Source organism: Medicago sativa, chromosome 8, assembly GCF_051527215.1.
Source record: "Medicago sativa cultivar Bolivia chromosome 8, Bolivia_mono, whole genome shotgun sequence".
NCBI lineage: Eukaryota > Viridiplantae > Streptophyta > Magnoliopsida > Fabales > Fabaceae > Medicago > Medicago sativa.
Window position 1 is genome coordinate 11,754,416 of NC_140756.1, and position 22,526 is coordinate 11,776,941.

The 22,526-nt window shown below is 31.1% G+C and overlaps 1 protein-coding gene across 1 annotated transcript; it reads right to left on the reverse strand.

Annotated features, from left to right (window-relative positions):
• Window positions 1-9,631: 9,631 nt before the first annotated feature.
• LOC146896968 (transcription factor bHLH87-like) lies at window positions 9,632-12,141 on the reverse strand. The gene is made up of 3 exons (XM_085735056.1): window positions 11,760-12,141; window positions 11,351-11,556; window positions 9,632-11,073 (listed from the first exon to the last, which is right to left on the reverse strand). Exon 3 carries the CDS (start codon window positions 11,008-11,010, stop codon window positions 9,724-9,726), a length of 1,287 nt encoding a protein of 428 aa, XP_085591182.1. The 5' UTR covers window positions 11,011-11,073; window positions 11,351-11,556; window positions 11,760-12,141; the 3' UTR covers window positions 9,632-9,723.
• Between the last annotated feature and the right edge of the window lie 10,385 nt (window positions 12,142-22,526).

Here is a 22,526-nt window from a genome sequence, read left to right on the forward strand (position 1 = left end):
AGGTACCACATTCATTATTGCTCTCCAACCCATTTCGAATGGCGTCTCTGAACCTTTACGATTAGACTATACGAGTATCTCGTAATTATAGAGAAGATAATAGTTGTGCGGATTTTCTAGCAAACTTGAGGCATTTTGACACTCTTTTGGTGTTTTCCTTTTGTTTTAAATAAAAACAAAAAAGAAAGAAGAAAGAAAAATGACTATAATTAGTAGCAAGTAGAGTAACCTATATATGTTGCCAAGCTGGATAATCTACACCTATACAAGCCCACAATACAACTGTTACTTAAACAAAGTCAAGTCTCTCCTTCTTCCCTTCCCACTTGCCAACGCCAGCCTACTAAAAAAATGAGCTCACAAAAATATTTTCAACACGGAAATTGGTTATTTATAGACATTTTCAAATTGATTATTAAGAAATCAAAAGGAGACAAACCAAGCAATAACATAGTTTTCTAAATTTAGCAAGAAACTCAACTTCTATGACCTCTTTTGTCCAATCAGGATCAACCTTCCGTTGCAATTTGAAGAACAAAACAAGCAACCACGTTCAAGTAGGAGTAAGACCCATAACAGTACACAAGTTGAGTTCAGAAATTGTTGGTTTTTATTTTTTATTGTGTAACACAGGCAGAATATATATGTGCCAATAATAACAAATTTTTTTTTTTGACAAGCCAATAATAACAATTATATCCTTCTAAATACTTTGTGGCATGGCTTATTATTTTCTGACATTAAGTGTATGACAAATAATATCCGTAGTTTTGTTTTAACTCTCCCATTTTCACAAAAAGATGACTCTAGAAATTTAGAATTCAAACTGAAGGTAAATAAATTTGGTCGAAAATTGTTTCGGACAAGACTCAAACTCAAATTTTTTAAAACGATATTATTATTAAAATAAATGTCACCCAGTTGAAAAATTTAATTTATGTGTCAAAGAAGATATGACTATAATTTTGACGAGGATTTCGTAACTAATTTTTTTTAGGGTTAAATATGTTTTTAATCCCTATAAAATTGGGATCTTTTAAGTTTAATCCTTACTTAATTTTAATAGTTCTTTTAGTCCCTAATTTTTTTTTCTGCATTGAGTATTAGTCCCTACTCAACTTCAATTTGTTTAATTTATGCTTAAACTCTTAAATTTTTGAACAATTTTTTTTTAGAACATTACTAAAAGTTCATCCGCAAAAAATTATCGCAAAATTTGATTTCTACATCTAGATTTTGTTACTTTTTATCTTTAACTTTTGTCGTTTTAAAAAATTGATATTTAATTCGTTTCATGTTAGAAAATTCTAAATTTTAGTAAATGAACCTTTCATAGTGTTCTAAACTTTTCTCTAAAAAATCGTTCAAAAATTTAAGAGTTTAAAGATAATTAAACAAACTTTGTTTTAGCAGGGACTAAAAATCGTTCAATTTTATAGGGACCAAAAACATATTTAACCCTTTTTTTTTTTTAAGCTTTTCTTAACTTAAAAGTTTGAGGCTTAACTCTAGTTTGACATGTTTGACCCTCCGATCCGTAAGTGAACAAAAAGTGGTGAGATTTGTATTAAGAATTTTGCTAACAAATGTCCTAACTTATATATCTTATAAGGAGACTTGTTAGCATAATACATGCATCTATAACTTATCTTATATAGATTTTAGGCTAAATATCACGTTTGGTCCTTTTAGTTTGACAGAATTCTCAAGTTAGTCCTTTAAGTTTCAAAAGTTTCAAATAGATCATTTTAGTTTGACAGAATTCCCAAATTAGTCTTTTAAGTTTCAAAAGTTTCAAATAGGTCCTTTTAGTTGAGAAATTATTTCACCACTACCTCTGCTGTCAGTTAGTAAATTAATTGATGATGATGTAGCTGTTAAGTTGTTTACTTGGATCAAAACGTTGTCTTTTAATAGTGCTAGAAAGACATTTGTTGTTGTAAATAGCTGTCTTTCTAGCACTATAAATGATCATTTATGATCACGAAACGTGACATTTTGACATCCTGGAGCTTTTAAAAGGCATCATTTTGATTCAAGTCGACAACTTAACGGCTACATCAGCATCAGTTAAACGAATACTGACAGCATGGGTAACAGTGAAATAGTTTATCAATTAAAAGGACCTATTTAAAACTTTTGAAACTTAAAGGACTAACTTGGAAATTCTATCAAACTAAAAGGACCTAATTGAAACTTTCGAAACTTAAAGGACTAACTTGAAAATTATGTCAAACTAAAAGGACAAAAAGTGATATTTGACCTAGATTTTATATAGAATAAGTTATTTTTTAAACTTTCAATACGTTGAATGCATAATTTTCAATGCAAAATGTTCTCTTTAAATTTTTTAACAAGCGCCTAAAGCAATTATCTTAAATATTCTCACGTTGTTTCATCCATTGACCATTTGGTGACTTGATCAAAGGATTTAAAAATGTATAAGGCCCAATGATTAAACGTTTTAGATCTAATAGGAGCATATTTGATATATTAATATTATAGTGTCACGCATTATACTGCACAGAATGTTGAAGGAAACAATGTACAAGGGACACTCTTGCTTCAATGAAGGGCAAAGCCTAACGAAAATACGAAAAAAACCACATAAAAAAAATAATACAAGAACACATCAATACATAGGGAACAAATGCAACGAAATACATGATACATCCATACTTACATAAACAAAAAACATACATGATGAAAGCACCACAAAAACCAGAAAGCATGAGGAGATAGAAGTCAATCCAAACCCTATCTAACCAAGGATAAGGCCTATCTCACCAAGCACTTCTAAAATGTGCAAAAGACCTATAGAATATCATTAAAAAACCATCTTCAAAAGGAGAATTTAATTATATTTACGATTGCTCAACACATAGAACCTTGTCATCAGAGAAGATAACATCATTTCTTTCTTCAAAAAAAAAACATCATTTCTATAATTTCAAATATTACACACTACCACATGCCAAATCGGGGAGAAACCCTTTATATGGTGAGCAACAGCTCCAAAAGACATGAAAACTAAATGTAGATGGAACAAAATTCGATAGAATTGACAATTGTCACCATAACCACCAAAAAACACATTATACCATACTGGGAGAGTAAACTCTTTATATTTGACAATTTTATACAAATTAAGAAAAAATATAACAATTGAAATTGAAATAAAGAAAATAACGTGGTTTTGTTAATTATTTTTATTATTATTTTTATTTCATTAATTATCGTGAATCTAAAGTGACAAGCATTGAGGTTGTATTTTAAGTTAATTTTTATCCTTGATTTATCACATAGCAAGAGTAAATGTAAGCAAATAAATATATATCTTAATACGTAGGCGATAAACTTGGCTTGTTTTTCATCTAGAGGGAATAAATTTGTGTGTGACTTCATTTTAATTTGAGCTAAAAAAATATCGCATGCAGATAAAGTAACAAGCACAAAGACATGCATGGTGAAGACATTCTAGTTACATTAAGATAAATTAGGACAAATGTTAAACATGTGTCTTTAAGACATGTTAAGGGACTCAATATAAAATACATGTTTTAGGAGTTTTGCATTTAACTCTTTAAAAGTTTAAAAATTGTTTTTTCAATATAAAATTTTGGGTTAATATCCCTTTTGGTCCCTGTAATATTAGCGAATTCCGGTTTTAGTCCTGTAAAAAAATTGATTTAGATTTTGTCCCCGTAATTTCAGATTCCTCCATTTTTAGTCCCTCATTTAGCATATGTCAAAAGAATCTGCCTACATGACATGCTGACCGGGACATTTTCATTATTTCTTGAATTAATTAATTTCAAATGTATTTTTTTTAAATACAATTAAATAAAAAAATAAATAAAATTATAAGGAATTTAGAAACAAATAAAAAATCAACATGTTCATCATTTCTTTATTCATGTTCATCCAAATCTTGGAAATTTATCATAAACTCATCTTTCCAAAATTTTATAAAAACCCAAAAATTAAGTGTGCTTAAATATGAAGAGGAACGGCAACAAGAATTTATCAAGGAACAACAACATGAATGGCGCATGAAAACAACAAGCAGCACAAACCCATAAAGAATTTTAGCAACAAAATTTTGTTCCCATTCTTTTCTCTGCTTTTTATAATGAATTTCAGCAATGGAAACTTTCAAATCCACAGAAGCAACAACCTAAACAATAAGCCCATAAAATCCCAAAAAAATGGCTGACTGAAACTGACGAAAAAAAATCAACAAGAGATGCAAAACTCAACAAGAGATTGAGAATGAGTTTTTTTATTTGGGTTTCATTGATTTTGTGGGTTTCCATATTACATGAAGAACACGAAGAGGATGGAAGAACTAAGATGAACACTCGGTTTGGGAAGTACAAAATTAGGAAAATGAAAATGAAATTGGGGATTCTAGGTTTAGAGAGGAAGGAGATGTGGTAGAGGAAGGAGAAGAGATAAGAAAACGTGAAAACATTTTTTGGGTTTATGTTTTTTTTTTTTTAAAATTTGTTGTTTTTATTGTTTTTTCCTTTTAAAAATAAATGTTAATAACAAAAATTCCATTTCATAATAATTAAATAAAAAAAGGAAAATAGTTCAATCAGCATGCCACATGGACGGATTCTTTTGACATGGTTAAATGAGGGACTAAAAGTGGAAGAATCTGAAATTACAGGGACATAATCTAAATTATTTTTTTTACAGGGACTAAAACCGGAATTCGCTAATATTACAGGGGACAAAAGCGGTATTAACCCTAAATTTTTTACTTATAATTTATGTCCTTAACACACAAGTTAACATGACCTTAAATTAAATTATTACGTTTTGTTCCAGCCGTCGTTATCATATCCATCATCATTAACAATATCATCTTAATATATAATACGAAGGTTCACAATGCATGCCTAATATTGAAACCCTAAACCTAATTTATATCTCACAATTACCTTTTTGTCCTCCTGTCTTTTTTAAGGGTTTTGAAAAATATTTATTTATGAAAAAAATTCTCTCCAAAGATTTGAACCCATGACATATTGGTTACTTCAAAACATTTTGACCACCAAGCCACTTACTGTTTTTGTGATATCATTTGGCTTCCACTACATGATATCCAACATTAAACTCCCTTTTCTAAAAACCAATTAATTCTTTTTCCTTTCTTTCCAAACGGGTTTGAACTCTTTTTTCTCCTTCGCAATCTAAACCCAAAAGTTTGTGATTTTCAACCATTTTTTCCCTTCATACAGTAATTTTTATGTTGACAACTAATGATATAGTCAATCTGATGCTTATATATGAAAATCGAAATAAACCATCTCTTTTACTTTATCTGTGTCATCTCTTTTTTTTCAACTTCAATACACCATTTTTTTTCATTGTTCCATCTCCCTCTCTCTCACTTCTCTGTTCACTATCACCATTCTTTATCCACACCATCAGTGTAGTAACCAAACAATCATCACTAACCAACCGTCACCGTCGTCACCGTTAACAAACCATCGTCGCGGTCAACTTTCATCACGTCATTACCATCACCGCCATGACAATGACTCCGTCGCCGGCAGTCCCCTCGATCCTCTCTAGCGATCTCATCCTTGATGTACTTTCGTTTCTTCCTATAAGATATTTTCTTCGATTCAGGTATGTAAGTAAGTGTTGGAAAACCCTAATTTCCGACCCCACCTTTGTGAAATTGCATCACCAGAAATCACAATCACAAACAGGAAATTCACCCTTCCCACTGCAGGTTGAAGAATTCAGGTGGTGGTTGCGGTTATGAAAACAGACCAATGCCTCTTCTGCTACTATCATCTATATTTAAGTTTTTTTTTAGTGAATCATTGAGGAATTAAATAACTTCGAATTATGTTGTCCGTAGGAAAGAAACTAATAGAAGGTATGTATGTTCTCTCTAATTTGTTTCTCTAATCATGGTTGTGTGATATCCGGTGTTCATTCTTTTGCAAATAAATTTCCTGTAGCATCTGATTCAGTTAACTATCTATTTTGATTGTGTCTCTTTGGTTTTTTCAATTTTCAAACTTCCATGAGATGGACTAGACATGAGAATGTTGTGATTGTTAATCTTTTATTGTTTATTTGATAAAATTTTGTCTACACATTTTGCAGATGGGGAACAATTGTTTCATTGTGCTTATAAAAAAGTTGTTTCATTGTGATTATAGTAGAACGTGCTAAAACTACTATTACTTAATTCATATATTCCATTTGATTGTTCTGAATTTTTTTTCATTTGATTGTTCTGAATTTTTTTTTTAATTCTTACCTTTTGATGTTGTAAACTTTTTTTTTTAATTTGTAGGTTCTAATGAAGGTGCAGACAGTTGTAGTTACTTGAATCTGAAGAGAAAAAGAGCACGAGTATTGAAAGGTCCACATTTAGTTACACTGGTATCACCACTTCGTATCCGTTAAGTATAACTAATTTCCTAAATCTCTGTGAAGCGATAGCTGACAATATATTTTCTCTGCAACATACTCTATTATACGATTGGAAAAAAGCATCAGATTAAAACCTTACACTGCAACTCATTGTATCTACAAAATGCATGCGATCAGTTCAGCTTATGTTTTAAAGTTTGGTGACTGTTAAACCATAGTAGTTACAGTACACATAATATTTTCTGCTAAACTTTGTCACTTAATGCTGAACAGGACGCTATTTGACATCTTAGTATAGTAAATTGTTGACTGATCTCTATTATGTTATTATTCCGAGCAACCTTCTATGAACAACGTACCTTATTGTAAGCTCATTGCTTATGACATTATTACCATCAATCATAACTTCATATCTGTTACGTATAACTAATATTCTAATTTTTCAAGAAGCAAGAACTGATGGAATTATTCATTGCAAGATAATCTAAGAAACCGTGTTATCTTATCCATCAGTGCATCTAATATCTTAAAGTGCGTTGACTGTTAAACCAAGATTGCAGTTACAAGGCACAAAATGCATTCAAATAAACTTTGCCTTTTTTCTCCTGGAAAGGAAATTTTTCGACATCTACCCATAGTCAATTCATATCTGATCTCAAGTTAGTTATTATTCAAATCATAATTCTATGTTTTCCTATGTAGCGGCGAGTATCCAAAATAATTAAGATATTCGTTTCGAACAACTATTCGAAAACTAATCTTTGTGGACAAACTACCATATATTTAATGTCAGTTTCAACAAATGAAACACCTGTATTTGTTAGTATATGGTGGAGATGGTTCTCATATTTTAGATTGCGGCGAATTTTTGAATGATTCAAATCATCCTAAATACAATGTTGTTTACAAGGAAATTTTTCGTAATGTACCAGCATGATTTGTTCCCTTTTTTAAGTTGTATTATTATTTTTAATATTGTATTTGCATAAATAGATTATCAATTAACAGTATAATTGAATATTTTGTTTGCCATCAATATGGCCCGTGCGGCAGCACGGGTGCAAGGTCTAGTTAGTTACATTATTTGAGACACAATGTGATTTTATATACTCCATGATGGTGACAAATACTCCTGCCAAAAAAGAAGAATAAGCAAGCACGTTCCTAGCAATGCGTTTTGGAGTGATTTTTAAGAGCACGCTTTGGGTTGAATTAAGGAGACAGGACAACTGACTCTGCTCACTAATCGTAAGAGAATGTCTTTTGCATTGGTTAGCTAACTAAAGCACATTAATTAAAAATCTTTGTTAAGGTTCTCCAAGAAAAATACAACTTAAATTACCATACTTTTAATTAAAGTGACAATCACTTTCTAGCCCTTTATAATAGGGACCTTTCTGCATGCTAAAAGTTATCGTCACCCATTTCCATTATTTTCATTAGTTTCTCATAATCAATTGATGATAACTTGGCCTCAGATTAACGTTTTCATAAATACTTCATATGCTCTTACTTATATTTATAAAAGACGTTTGAGTCAATAAAAATTGATGTATCAGATACTTTTTTTTTCTTTTGTTCAGGGAATATATCATGTATGTTATTAGGAGGTTCCACTAGATATATTAAGTTGATCTAAATGTCACTTATAAATAAAACTAGAGAGAGTGTAGTTTTGATTTATATTGTATTGGTGCTTCATATCAAAATAAAACATGTTGTTTGATATTTGATTTATATTGTATTGGTGCTTCATATCAAAATAAAACATGTTGTTTGATATGAAGTGACAAGGGTTTTATTTTGAGTGTCATGTGTGAACTAAGATAATGATGCTCTATTGACCATTTAAATATTTTTCTACTTTCATTTTTTGCTAAAAAATTACGAATAATCATTTGAAAACAAGATTTTCTTTTGAAAAATAAAAACTCTAATAACTTTTGGTTCTTCAAATATAATTTGATTATCAAGAATATCATAATAATATTCACGGTAGTGTTAATTTGTGCCCTTAGGGCACATGTTAAGAAACCTAAAAAAAAAAATATTCCATAAAATTTTGTGCATTCAATTCATTAAAAAGTTAAAGATTAAATGCAATGCACACATTTCAATATATTATTTCTATATTTGATTAATTAATATGTGCCTTAAGGGCACAAGTTAACATTTCCCTAATACTTACTACCTCCGTCCCAATTTAATTGACACAATTTTGTTTTTCACACATATTAAGAAAAATGTATAAATAAAGGGAAAGTGGAATATATTGTATTGGAAATGATAAAAGTAGTATTATTTAGTGTTATATTGTATTGGGAATGATGAAAGTTGTATTGAAAATTGAAATGGGTCACACTTTTTTTTTAGAAAATGGGTCAGTTATTCCGGGACGGAGGAAGTATCATATTTTAGAATGGTATCAATATGTTTACAATGTAACTAAAGTCATGAAAAATAATATTAATTTTTCAGTTCTTCACAAGGGATATTGGAAGTAAAAGATTCAAAATACAATTTTAATTAGAATTTAGTTTAGATGCCACAATATAGTTCTATAAACTAACACTTACACATAGACATAATATATTTTCAAAAATAGAAATAATTGAATGTAATAATACATCATTCACGTGTCGATGCCACAGTTGCACGTGTCGTATACAACTTCAATATAAAGTGTCGGTGCTAAACAAGTTAAAAACCTCCAACATGTCAAGAGCAATTGTATATTTATGGGAAATGTTAACAAGTGCCCTCGGGCACTAGTTAAAGAATTATAAAAGGAAATGTTTTCTCGGAAATTGTATATTTTACTTTTTGAAACTTGAAAAAGTGTTGGTTTTAATGTTGATTTTGTTTTTTGTTTTCCATTTTTAGCTGCTTAACTATTGCCCCGGGGGCACTGGTTAACATTTTATTTATTTAGTTATACTCCTATAATCACTTTTACCAAGCAATTGTATTTTTATACTCCTGTATTCACTTTTACCTCTCAAATTGATTGACATTGTTAGTGCCCGAACTACACTGTAACCAAAACAATAAAATTATTTGATCATGCACAATGGTGCTTATGCACCTGATCAATTATCACAAGACCAGAAAACATCATTATTAATGAAAATTTTAAACAAGTCACTGATAATTATTATACTGAAGAAAGTTACAAAAAAATTTGATAATTAAACATTAACAATTAGATATTTCCTGCAACTTTGGCTAGAAAATTAATGAAGATCAGATACATTAATCATTGTCTTTGGTAATAATGAAATGATTAGAGATCATCATGAATTCATGATAATAATCATGTCAACCCTGTGAGTGAGGATTATGATTACTAGGGATGGGAAAAGAAGGGTTAAAAGAGAAAGCAATACTAGTTGGATTACAATCCATAGCATTAACTTTGTTACCTAAACTTTCAAGTGCCTTAACCTGTGACCTTAAAAACTTTAGATAATTTGCAGCCTCATCAAGCATTGAAGCAGTGTCCATTTTGCTTCCACCAGGTACAATCTTTTGCAAAACCCTAATTCTTTCACTTATTCTTTCCCTTCTATGTCTTGCAGCAACAGTTTGTGGATCATTTGATATCTTAACATTCTTCCTCTTAGGCTTTTTTTCAATTACATCAATATCATCCATTCCAAAATTCACTGGTCTAAATGCTGCAGCTCTATACATCATTTCCTTCATTTGTGCTATTGCTTCTGGATCAGCTTCTTCAATTGAAGAAGAACAACACATTGATGATGAATTTGGTTGTTGAAAATTGATATTAGTTGAACAAGGTCCCTTATCACATCTTGGTTTTTTGCATTTTGGTGGTTTATCAGTGATAAGTCTAAAGCCACCTTCAACAGGTGAAGAATTATGAATAGTACTTGATTGTATTGCTTTTCTTGGATGGATGTATTGATCCGAGGAACTTTGAGAGATTGTTTCATCAAATTCATTGAGTGGACACTGAATGTTTTTGTTTCCGGTACCATCTGTAGCACTGACAATTCTGATTGAAGGTGTGTCTGGTGTATGTGTCTGTGTTTGTGTCAGTGCTTCGTAGCTTGTACTGTTTGAAACATTACTATCAGTTTCACCTGAGGAGGTTGCTGTGTTACTGACATAACTGAAGTTCCATAAGTTTTTGCAGTCAGAAAATAGCTTTGAAATTCCATCATTATCATTTTCAACAGAAGTGTCTGTGTTACTGTTAGTACCTGAAAGCAAACAATCAAAAGACTCAAAAGAGTTGTTGAGTTTTTGTTGTTGGTGGGCCATGTTGAAATCTGGCATAATGTTGTAAGGTCTACTGTCTGAAAAGGACTGAAATGATTGAGGTATTAAAGGTTCTTCTCTCCAGCTGGATCCAGCTTTTGATTTCACTTTCATATTTGTTGCATGCTGTTGTGAAAGATTTGTGTTTGGAATCAATCTTTCAGAATTTGAATATGTGTTACCAATTTGAACTTTATGCATCTCTTGTATTTGATGAGTAAGAGAGTTTGATATGTTGTAGCCTTCTTCAAATTGTTGAGTACTCCACAAGATTGGTGTGTTCTCTTGAAATTGTGAGCCATCCCAATTTAGACCATCCATGGATATGATGTTCTAATTGTTCCAAAGAAATGAAACTTGGGAAGAGAAATTGATCCTTGTTACCTATATATCATGGTGAACACAATATATCAAATAAAGTAAATAGACCAAAATAAATATTTATCATCTATGTAGCACAGATATTTCAGATCATAGACGTGTTTGGTGTCTGACACAGACACTGATACTAGTACACATGAATCAATTAATCACTTTTTTTTTTACAAGTGTCTACGTGTGAGTGTCAGTAACGTGTCTGGTGTTCGTGTCCAGACCAATGATTCATAGTTTATCAAAACTATATGAAGTAGAAAAGTAAGTTTTGAACTAAATATCTTACCAGAATTCTACTACTATATGCAGCTGAATAGCTGCAAGAACTAGAACACCAATCCAAGAGGCAAAAGGATGAGAGAATTCTTGTTTGAATCTTGAATATCAGAAACAAAGCAGAGGAATGAATGCAGCTTTATAACAAGTTTTTTTCTTTGAACAATCTGGCAGTTGTAGCATTTAACTATCTTTGTTCATTGAATATGGTACAAGCTGTGATGAAAGAAAACAACCAAAGTTTAATTATGTCAAATTTTGCAACTGAATTTTGTATATACAATTGTATAAGTAAAGTATAGAAGAAGTTATTTCCTTTGACAAGATAGAAGAATAGAATAGATACATACTATAACATAATACATGTAACAAACTAGAGAGAGAGAGAGAGAGAATAATTAAGGTTGTGTATTGTATACCTTAAGCTGCCATTGAAGACTAGTACTATTGAATGATGCCGTGTGTGTTAGATGAGGTGAAACTTTGTATTGGTAGGAAGCACAAAAGATACATGCTTTTATAATAAAAACAAATATTGGTACTTGTGCAATTACATCATGAAATTGTATAATAAATAAGCACTTGAAGATGAGTATACAATAAAAAAAAATGTAAATGAGAAGCTATTAAAATATTCTTTTGACAGTTTTAGATGAGTATAGTGGTTTTTGAAAAAAAGGATAATGCTTTTTCATCAGCTAGTTTGTTGGTGGGTCTGTAAAGTTATTTTTGCAACACTGAGATTTCAAAGGACATGTATGATAAAATTCAAAATTCTCATTTTATTTGATTTTTTATCTTGTGAATTTTTCAAAATTTTGTATTCTTTTTAAGTAGGGAAAGCTGTGACTTCTTTTTTGTTGATTAGTGAAAACTGCACTGTAATTGAAGCATCTTTTAATAGCAATCTCCTCTTTACAGAAGCTTTCTGTAAATTAATCATGATTTTAATCATAGCTTGTATTTTTTTCACTTTCTACCATAGTACTTTGTGTGCATTCACATATACTATATAATATTAGAGTACAAATTGGACTAATATATCAACGAGGTTGGGTCTAGCGGAATGAACTAAACTTTTATAATGTAGTGAATCAAAGTTCAAATCTTGTATAAGAGAGGTGTCAACATTAAGTGTCTGACACGTCTCGAATAAGATTATCTCTAGAAAAGGTAAATATAGAAAGAAAATGTACTAATATCTTAAATAATGTTGAAGAATATTCAATATTGAATAGAATTTTATCTTCATAGAATATTAGTCTATCCTAAAGTTTGAATAAAATATATAGTAAAAGCCTGAACTTATTATACAAAATCACATACATAATCTGAAAGGATTTCATATATTTTGATAGGATTTTATTTTCTTAGTGATTAAATCTGATAATAGAGAGAGGCAGAGAGGACATAAACATGTTGACAACAGTGAGATTAGCGAATGAATCATAAAATTGTAGTTTGTCTTTTGTTTAGATTTGTTACAATATTATAGCATGATTCCTGATCATATAACATTCACATGTACCCCATGCCATGAATTACCAAAGCACTTTCTTTTCATTGACCAAACCTTGCAGATCAAGTCAGGTTTGTGAATGTCAACTACTATTTTCTTCAATGAAATCATTTCAGGAAACAGATTTTGTTCCACCATCACATTCAGTTCACAGTGTAAGGCATCAAAGTCCTTTTCTAATTACCTAATTTTAAAAATTTAATCTGTAATTATTGACGTCAACTGTATGTCATTTTCAAACATGTATGAAAGACAAGACCAGTACTCTATTTGGGAAGTTAAGAATGATAAGATTAAGAGAGATTAAGCAAATAATATATGCGCAATTTTATCTTTCTTCAAATGTTATAATTTAAACTCTTTTATATGAGGTGAGTATACAAAATGTCTATATAGTTATTACTCTCTCTGTTTCACAAGGAGTGTCGCTTAAGATTTTGACACACATATTAAAAAATAGAATGATATAATCATTAGACATAACACTTTTACTAAATTGCCCTTACTTTATAAGAAAAATACAAACTTAAAGCTGCATTGAAAATTGTATGAGAGAAAAATTGGAGTATTTATTGAGGGTAAAGTTGAAAGAAAAAAATTAAAAATGTATTGAAACAAATATTTTTAGATAAAGTGACACTCATTGTGAAAATGGTGAGAATATTTACTTGCAAAACTATCTCATTTCATTTTATTTTTATAAAATTTGAAAATTATTTTGTGAAGTGAGATGTATATAAAAAACAGACAAATGTACTTAACTATTTATGCATAAATCAGGAAAGCTACATAGTTTATTTACTCCCTCCGTCTCTAAATAATAGTCGTTTAAGGTGTACTTAACTATTTATGTATAAATCAGGAAAGCTACATAGTTTATTTACTCCCTCCGTCTCTAAAAAATAGTCGTTTAAGGTTTACGCACGATTATTAAGGAAATGATTAACTGTGTTGATTTTGATGGTAAAATTAGTGTCATTTACTAAAACACCCTTATTAATTGTAGTTAGTGGAGTAGTTAAGTTGGATAATATTCAATAAATAAGGATATAATAATGAAAAAAAATAATAAATGCTGCATTGGTATTCTAAAGTGACAATTATTTTGAGAAAAAAAAAATTGTAAAGAGACAATTATTGTGAGACGGAGGGAGTACTCCCTCCGGTCACTATTATAAGCAAAAAATTACTTTTTAGGTTCATTGAATAAGTGATGAATGTGGTCACTAATATAGACCACATACATCATTTATTCAATAAACCTAAAAAGTAGTTTTTTGCTTATAATAGTGACCGGAGGGAGTATTTGGTAGTGTTAACTTGTGCACTTAAGACACATGTTAAGAAATCTAAATGAAGAAATATTCTCTAAAATTTTGTGCATTTAATTGATTAAAAAGTTAAAGATTAAATGCATTGCACACATTCCAATAAATTATTTCCATATTTGAATCATTAATTTATGCTTGAAGGCACATGTTATCATTTCCTTGTTTATTATGCAAATTTAGATGGGTCCTAAAATTGGACCTGCCATTTTGTCTGCGATAAAGAATGTCAAATTCTGAATCAATGCGTTTGCTATAAAGCCGCATTTTTCTGACAAAAAATACGTGAGCTGTCGGCTTAACATTCAAATTACCGGCTCGGCTCATTTTGTCCAATCATAAAATCTTCACACGTGAAGTGAACCCTCCTATTCATACATGGCAACCATTCATTGGAGGAAACCATGATTAGATAGGCCTTTCCCACGTGACCAAAAATCAATACATGGATGGGGACCATTTCAATGTGAATATAGATTATTAGATTGGGATCATATACAATCTTTTTCTTTTTTATATGTGTCAAAAAAAAAATCTTTTTCTTTTTTATGAAAGGATATCTACAATCCCGTCTTTTGAAATTTTGACTTTAATATCTTTTTGTTTGAGTCTTGAAAACACATTCTTTCCAACACACATACGTTTACGAGTAAAATCAACATGAGTCTTATACTTTGAAAACGAAAATCATATAAAGTGATAAAACCACGTTGTTTCGGTCAACAAAGAAGTAAATGTAAGAAAGAGAATATTTTCGACATTTTTTTATGGGTCATGCTAACTACAATGACACCACCCAAGAAATTTGAAAATAGAAATTTTTCATTAAAAACAACAATTTATTTACTTTCAAAAGATATTACAACCGTCTCAAATGAGATGTAAACTATGTCTACAAATTCAAACTATTGTCATTAAGTATGATAACTTCTATAATATTTCTCTCTGATTAAGTTATTGGCCAATCATAATCAATCATATTTACGACTTTAAAAGTAGTTATTATAAAATTCCTTTTAAGTGATCTAACAATTAAGATTGATTGACGCTGTAAGATTTTTTATACTGAAGGTTTATATAAATTACATCTATTAAAAAATATATATCAAATAGTGATGTTCAAGTTATGAGAAGAGCATAAATGATCAATATATCATCGCATTCGACTAAGAGGAATTGTATTATAACTAATTTCAACATCACATCTTCACCAAAAAAAACTTAAGATATTAGATATATAAATCCTCTAAGTCATATAATGTTCAATATTCACTTTCACATCAAATGTGAGACTCGTAGCTCACACTTTGACACTAACAATTGACCTCCCTATTTATTTGTTTAGCATGCTGTCAATGTGAAATGTTTTTCAAGTTCAATCAGTTCCAACATTCTCTACTAATAATGCTCACACAAGCAATATTATTGAGCCAGAGAGGAAAATGTATATATAATATTAGTAGTTTTTTTGGATGATTGGTTGTTGAACTGCACACACACGGTGCAGTTTTTTAAAAAATTGGAGGTGATCCACCTCTCATATGTCATGTCATATGATCGTATATCATTTGGCTTTAATTAATCACTTATGATATTCGTCCTTTCATCTTTCAAATGTACCAAGTGGATTGCTTCTTCAAAAAAAAAAAAAAAAACGTACCAAGTGGATTTTGTCTTGTGTGACATTCATGGGATACAATTGACATCAACTTACCTGGGCCTTATCAAGACAATATCCACTTTCCTTCCAAAAATAGAAAAGAAAATTAACATATTTATAAGTGATATCATTTTATATGTAATCACATATGAAACGATATCGTCGTGACATACTAAGTGTATTAAGATCATGTGTGAATGTGAATCATTATATAAATACTATATTCGTGCTCATTTTTCTATTAAATTAGTTCAATGATTGAATGACTAAAATTCAAATTGATTGAATGAACATATTAGATAAAGTGATGAACTCGATCATGAACCAACCAATTGTTTAAAAAGCTTGACGCAAGCGATTGTTTATAAACTATTGATTTGGCGTATATGCTGCATTACGTAATAGACTTATAGATTTAAGGAATCAATTTCAATATGAAAAAATTGAGTAGAGATTAAAATAGAGTAACAAAGATAAAAGAAAAAAAGTAAAAAGTTGTGTATATTTGCAAAATAGTTTGATTATCCATTTTATTAAATTCACGAAAATAGTTTGTTTTTTAAAACTGGACTTTTTGTACCAAGTTGAAAAAGAAAAAAATTTCAATGTAGTATTTGTCTACTATTTCTATTTCTATTTTTAGTTTCTTAACAAATATCTAAGGACACTTGTTAGCATGGCAATTTCCAAAAATAACCTTTAGAAAATGTAAATAAATGCATGCTCATTATTTCAATCATAAAATGACTTATATTAGGGATAATTTGGTGGAAAGTTCTAATTATATATACGATGCTAACCTATTTAATATATATAGGATGCTAACCTTTTCTGATTTTGGGAATATATTGGGAAAAGAAAATAGATAATGAGAAGGAACCAGAAGAATAACAAAGAAGAGAAGACACTTGCGACTTTGGACCATTAGGACATGCAATGTAATATCATATCATATCCTAAATAATGGCTCAATTTAGTGCCACTTTGGATAATAATAGAGTCATGCTTGTCAAATTGGAAAGAAAACTGAAATTAGCCAGTAATCTTGTAAATTATACTTTTAATGGATACAAATTCATTTTTAAACAATTTTTTCATTGCATTTGTTTTAGATTTTTAAATAATCCGAACCTAAATATAGTTTTTTCTTGTTAAAATAAAAAAAAATAACTACTTTTTAAAGATTAAAATAGAAGTTACAAGACTTGTTAAGCAAAATTCAGTTGATAGTTGCAACAATATTATGAATGGGTGAGAGTTCAAACTAGGTACTTACTCTTCTACCTTTAAGATGTGTGCGCCATAACTACTAGACCACTTGAAAGAAAATAAGAAACTACATACTCCCTCCCTCCGTCCCTTAATGTAACCCCCATTTGTTTTTTTTTCACATTTCTTAAGAAAAGTTGTCAGTGTAATTAATGTGTCTGTTTTGTGTATTAATATTACCAAACTGTCCTTTGTTTGTATGTGTAATAAATTTGACTATTCATATTTCAAGATAAATTAGTAGTATTAATTAGGGATATGTTTAGGAAAAAAAGTAATAAATGCATCTAGTAATTTGAAAAGGAGGTTACATTTAGGGACAAAAATAAAATCGAATGGTGGTTACATTAAGGGACGGAGGGAGTAAATGGAGGGAAAATGTCGGGTAAGGATCAGATAGGAAAATGGACCAATGACCATCATTATTGACAAAAAAATGGATTTTACATTAACCATGACTAGTCGTAGTCTTGCAAAGAATTCCCCACTTTTAAATGGCTTTCTTTGTGTACATGAATGTATAGTTTCACCACATTCAATGGTCTTGTGTCAAAAACCAAATAAAAGAATCTCAAAATCCATCGAGGGCACTATAATTTACTATCAAAAAAGAAAAAACAAAGAACCGTCACTTTCTCTAACTCTTTCTAGAACTTGTACAATTTTATCTTGGAATTTTTTGATCTGGACCTTGCTGATTGCCATAGCTCGAGGGTGATATGAAGTTGGAATTTTGCTCTCCACCCAGCACGTTTTGCTCGCACCCTGCAAGCCTACCAAAAATGCCCTTGCGCAAGTGTTAATTTCTGCGCAAGTTAACTAACGCTACGTGAGTTAACATGCGCAGCGTTAGTTAACTCACGTGGCGTGCTGTCTTAAGCATGCAGACGACCTCATTTCCTCATTTCTCATCTAAAATCTCAAAAATCTCTCTCAAATCACCCAACTCCAAAATTCCTTCAAGTTCAAATCAAACAACGCTCCAATAACAAGTAAGTTCTCATGATCAAACATCATTAACCTTTTATGTTTGCATGTTAGATTTTTTCTCTTAAATTAGAAATTTTTTAGATTTAGAGTTTGTTTAAATTTTGGTGTTTTTGGTAGGAAATCATACAATGTTAGGATGTAAATGACTTGTGTTGCTTAAAAAGTTCAGATGTTTGCATGTTTATGTTGATTTTTTTAGAATTTTTTTTAGAATTAGGGTTTGTTTAAATTTTGATTTTTTTTGCAAGATATGATACAATGTTACATGCAAATGAGTAATATTGCTTAATTATTTAGATGTTTGCATGTTTATGTTGTAGTTATCATTTTTAGGGTTTATGTATAATATGCACACCAAGTGTTTGATTAAATGTTTGAATGAATTTTTCATTGATTATTTTTAATTTCTATGTGTGTAGATTTGAAACAATGGCCGGGTGGATCGACGTTCTTGCAACATTCAACGGCGGAGAACCTCAGAGGTTGAAGGTTCGGTGCCTTGATGTATTGTTAAGAGATCTCGAGGATCAACTGAATGAATTCAACCAATGAGTCAACCCAAGAGACACAAGGAGGGTGCAAAATATTCTGTATAAACGTCCAAAGCTCGACGAGGGGAGCGTATCATTCACTTGGGTGGAGTTAAAGAACGACGAAAACGTGACGAACATGTTTTGGGTGCACACCAAGTTCCAGTGGATCGATATGCGGGTGACGTTGCTGAGATCAACTGAAGATATCATCAACAACTTGATTCCTCCAGAAGATCGTCATTAGTTAGGGTAAGGTGCATTCAAACTACAACATTTGTCTCACCTCTGAAATGAGGTAATTCGAACTTGCCAAACGGCGAGGACTCAAGCATTTCGCTCAGCCTTCATGTTTTTCCTTTAAAAAGATTAAATTTTTGTTTGGCTGGTTTAGATGAAGGTATTAAGTGTCAAGGAATGGACCTCATTTCGGTGGCACTGGAATACATTCATCTAAATCAAGCCTAACAAAAATTTATTCTTTTCAAAGGAAAGCATGAATGCTGAGCGAAATGCTTGAGTCCTGTTGTTTGGCAAGTTTGAATTTACCCCATTTCAGAGGTAAGACAATTGTTGTAGTTGGAATGCACATTCCAACTACAACAATTGTCTTCCTCTGGATGGGGTAATTCAAACTAGTTAAATGGCATGACACCGGCATTCGACCGGGAGTGTTTTTATTCCATTCTAAATGTTAATTTCTTGTTGGCTTCGTTTAAATGATGGTATCGAAGTGTCAAGGTCTGGACCTCATTCCGTTGGCTCTTAGATACTATCATTTAAAACCAAGACCAACAAGAATTTAACATTTGGAATGGAATAAAAACACTTCTGGACGAATGTCGGAGTCCTGCTTTTTAGCTAGTTTGAATTGACCCCATTCAGAGGTAAGATAATTGTTGTAGTTGGAAGTTACATTTCCGAATGTAATGTAATGATAGTTGACGTACATGTCTTTTATGTAATGTAATGTAATGATACCACAATGTAATGTAACGTAGATGAAATTATATCTAAATAAAATTGTCTAAGAATTAATGTTGTGTACTTATCGAATTTATTTATTCAATACGCCATTTTTATTTGAATTAATGTTGTGTACTTATTATAATTTACTTATTCGATACGCAATATTTATTCGAATTCACGCTATCGCAATATTTATTTGAATTCACGCTGTCGCAATATTTATTTGAATTCACGCACTCGTAATATTTATTCGAATTCACGCACTCGCAATATTTATTCGAATTTTATTCAAATTTATTTTATTGACTTTATTCTTCTAATTTATTTTTTTTTACTTTATTAGAAAAAATATATTGCGTTAATTAAGTCACACTGCGTGACTTAACTTACGCACCATATAAGCTGTGCGTGACTTAAGTCACGCACGTTATAAGCTCTGCGCAAGTTATCTTGCGTAAGTTGGCCGGTTCTAAAAACTGAAGCACAAACGTTTCTTGGACGGTAGTCAATGGTCTTCAATGGTTTTTGCATGTTTTCCTTCACATTTGACCACGTTTTTTGACTCATTAATTGCTATATACCTAATACCCTTGTAAAAACCCTCACATACTTCCTCTTTTCCTCACATTTTCTCATCTCACTCTCCCCCCCTCTTTCTCTTCTTCTTGTTCTTCTTCTTTGTTTCTTATTAGTTTTTAGTGTGGTTATACCGCTTTAGGTATATACCAGTGGCTTTTGGGGGAAGTAGCGGTCGGTCCGGTCGGGAAAAGGGCATCTTGATGTCGTTTTCCCCAGGACTGATCACTATTTCCCCCAGGAGCTATTTGACATATACCGAAGAGGGTATCAAATAAGTTTTTACCTCAAGATGGCATAAAAAAAAGAAGTAAAAATCAGTCTTATTTGCGCGACTTAACTCGCGTATTGTGTGACTTAAGTCACGCATAAATACAACGTGCATTAGTTAAGTCACGCTGCGTGACTTAACTTGCGCAAGGGCATTTTTGGTACGCTTGCAGGGTGCGAGCAAAACGTGTTGGGTGGAGAGCAAAATTCATGAAGTTGACCCCCACGTGCACATGACGCTAGGCCCACATAATCATCTATGTCGTTTTTCTATATTTTGTTTTTTTTGACTAAATGTCGTTTTTCTATTTTCTTTGTTTCTAGTTGTGAAAATTATTGATGGTTGTTAATTCACCATTACAATTATTTCATTCATGCATCATATTCTTCCCTCAATAACTTTGCTACACTCATCATCACGCGCATACCACATGCCTAGCTAGCAAAGCTATATATATACATATATATATATATGGGATTTGCTAGAACACACCCACTAGTTTTTATGTGGGAGTGTTTTAGCAAAGCTACACCTTAGGGTGTATTTAACCACTTTTTAGTTATTCACTTGCTAAAATACTCCTTCTAAAAAGTAAGTGGGTGTATCCTAGCAAACCCCTATAGGATTTGCTAGAACACACCCACTTGTTTTTGTTAGAAGGTGTGTTATAGCAACATACACCTTAAGGTGTATTTATTAACTTTTTAGTTATAACTTGCTAAAACACTCCCACATAAAAACTAGTGGGTGTGTTCTAGCAAACCCCATATATATATATATATATATATATACAATTCATATCAAACTGGAGGTGATGTTGAAACTTTTGGAAAAAGTTAGAAGCAAATGAATAGGACTCATGTTTTTATTCGTTTTAAGTAATTTAATTATAGATTTTGTATGCTCGGTCAACATTAAACTTTTTTATTAGATTTGTGAAGTATTTTAGGAACAAATATAGTAAGTTAATATTATGGTATGCTTTCATTATATATATGAAAAAAATTACATAGATGTTGCATAGAAATTAATCTCATTTGTTTATTATTGCATTGGTTTTTATGGTGAATAAAATTTACAGAATTTAATCGTATTGCATACAATGACTTCGATCGACAAATGAAATTGATTTGCTTTTGTTGATGCTGATATATTTTTTCCATTTTTTTTCAGGTCACATTAGTGTTGGCTTCTGTTATTTTGCCTCATATTTTGTTGCTAGATATAGAAAAATGTATTTTATACCTGAGGTTGTTGCCTCTATATTCTATTGTTGCACCTTGTCGACTCATTCATTTATAACAAATAATTTTGTTTGAGTTATTTAAGCACGGGAAATTTGATCCCAACATTTTCAAATTCTGGAGTGTGTAAGTGCCCTTTGTGGGTTTGTAGTGGACCAATATTTTTAACCATTAAATCAAACTGATTCTTATGTTCATTCGATGGACACACTGCATTGTTTCTTTTACGTTCTTTTACAACCTTGGCTATCCTCTGAATCTTCTCCGAGACCACCGTGTCTGGACTAAAACTCTGGCGCGCTTCCATCATTCACAAACTATCAACCACCACCACCAATCCCACTCAGTCCGCCTGTCCTGATGATTTGGCATTTATCGAAGAGACATATTAGTGCAGTTTGCAACAGCCAACCTTTTGATCAATCTCTTTCGCCCCCTATAACATTAACCTCTCCTCCAACTTATAAAGTCAAAATTTACAAGTTGTATGAGAGAATGGAATTCACATATATTTGAGGGGTGGTACGTGAACAAAGGTTACATATTTTATTAAAACTACTTTTTGAAATACATTTCACATACGATTATCTGGCATAGAAAGAACTAATGGAACTAGAAAAGATCACTTATATAATGTCACTGGTAGAAATATAATAGATTTTAAGATTAAAATGAGACGGGGTATTTTAGATAGGGAAAAGCTTGATGGCGCGAGAAGCTGTTTGACGAAAAGCAACGAAAGATGACAACCGTAGGATGTGTTTGAAATTGTAATTTAGCTTGATTTCTAATTATTTTTACAATTATGATACAACTACCAGCATGCATCG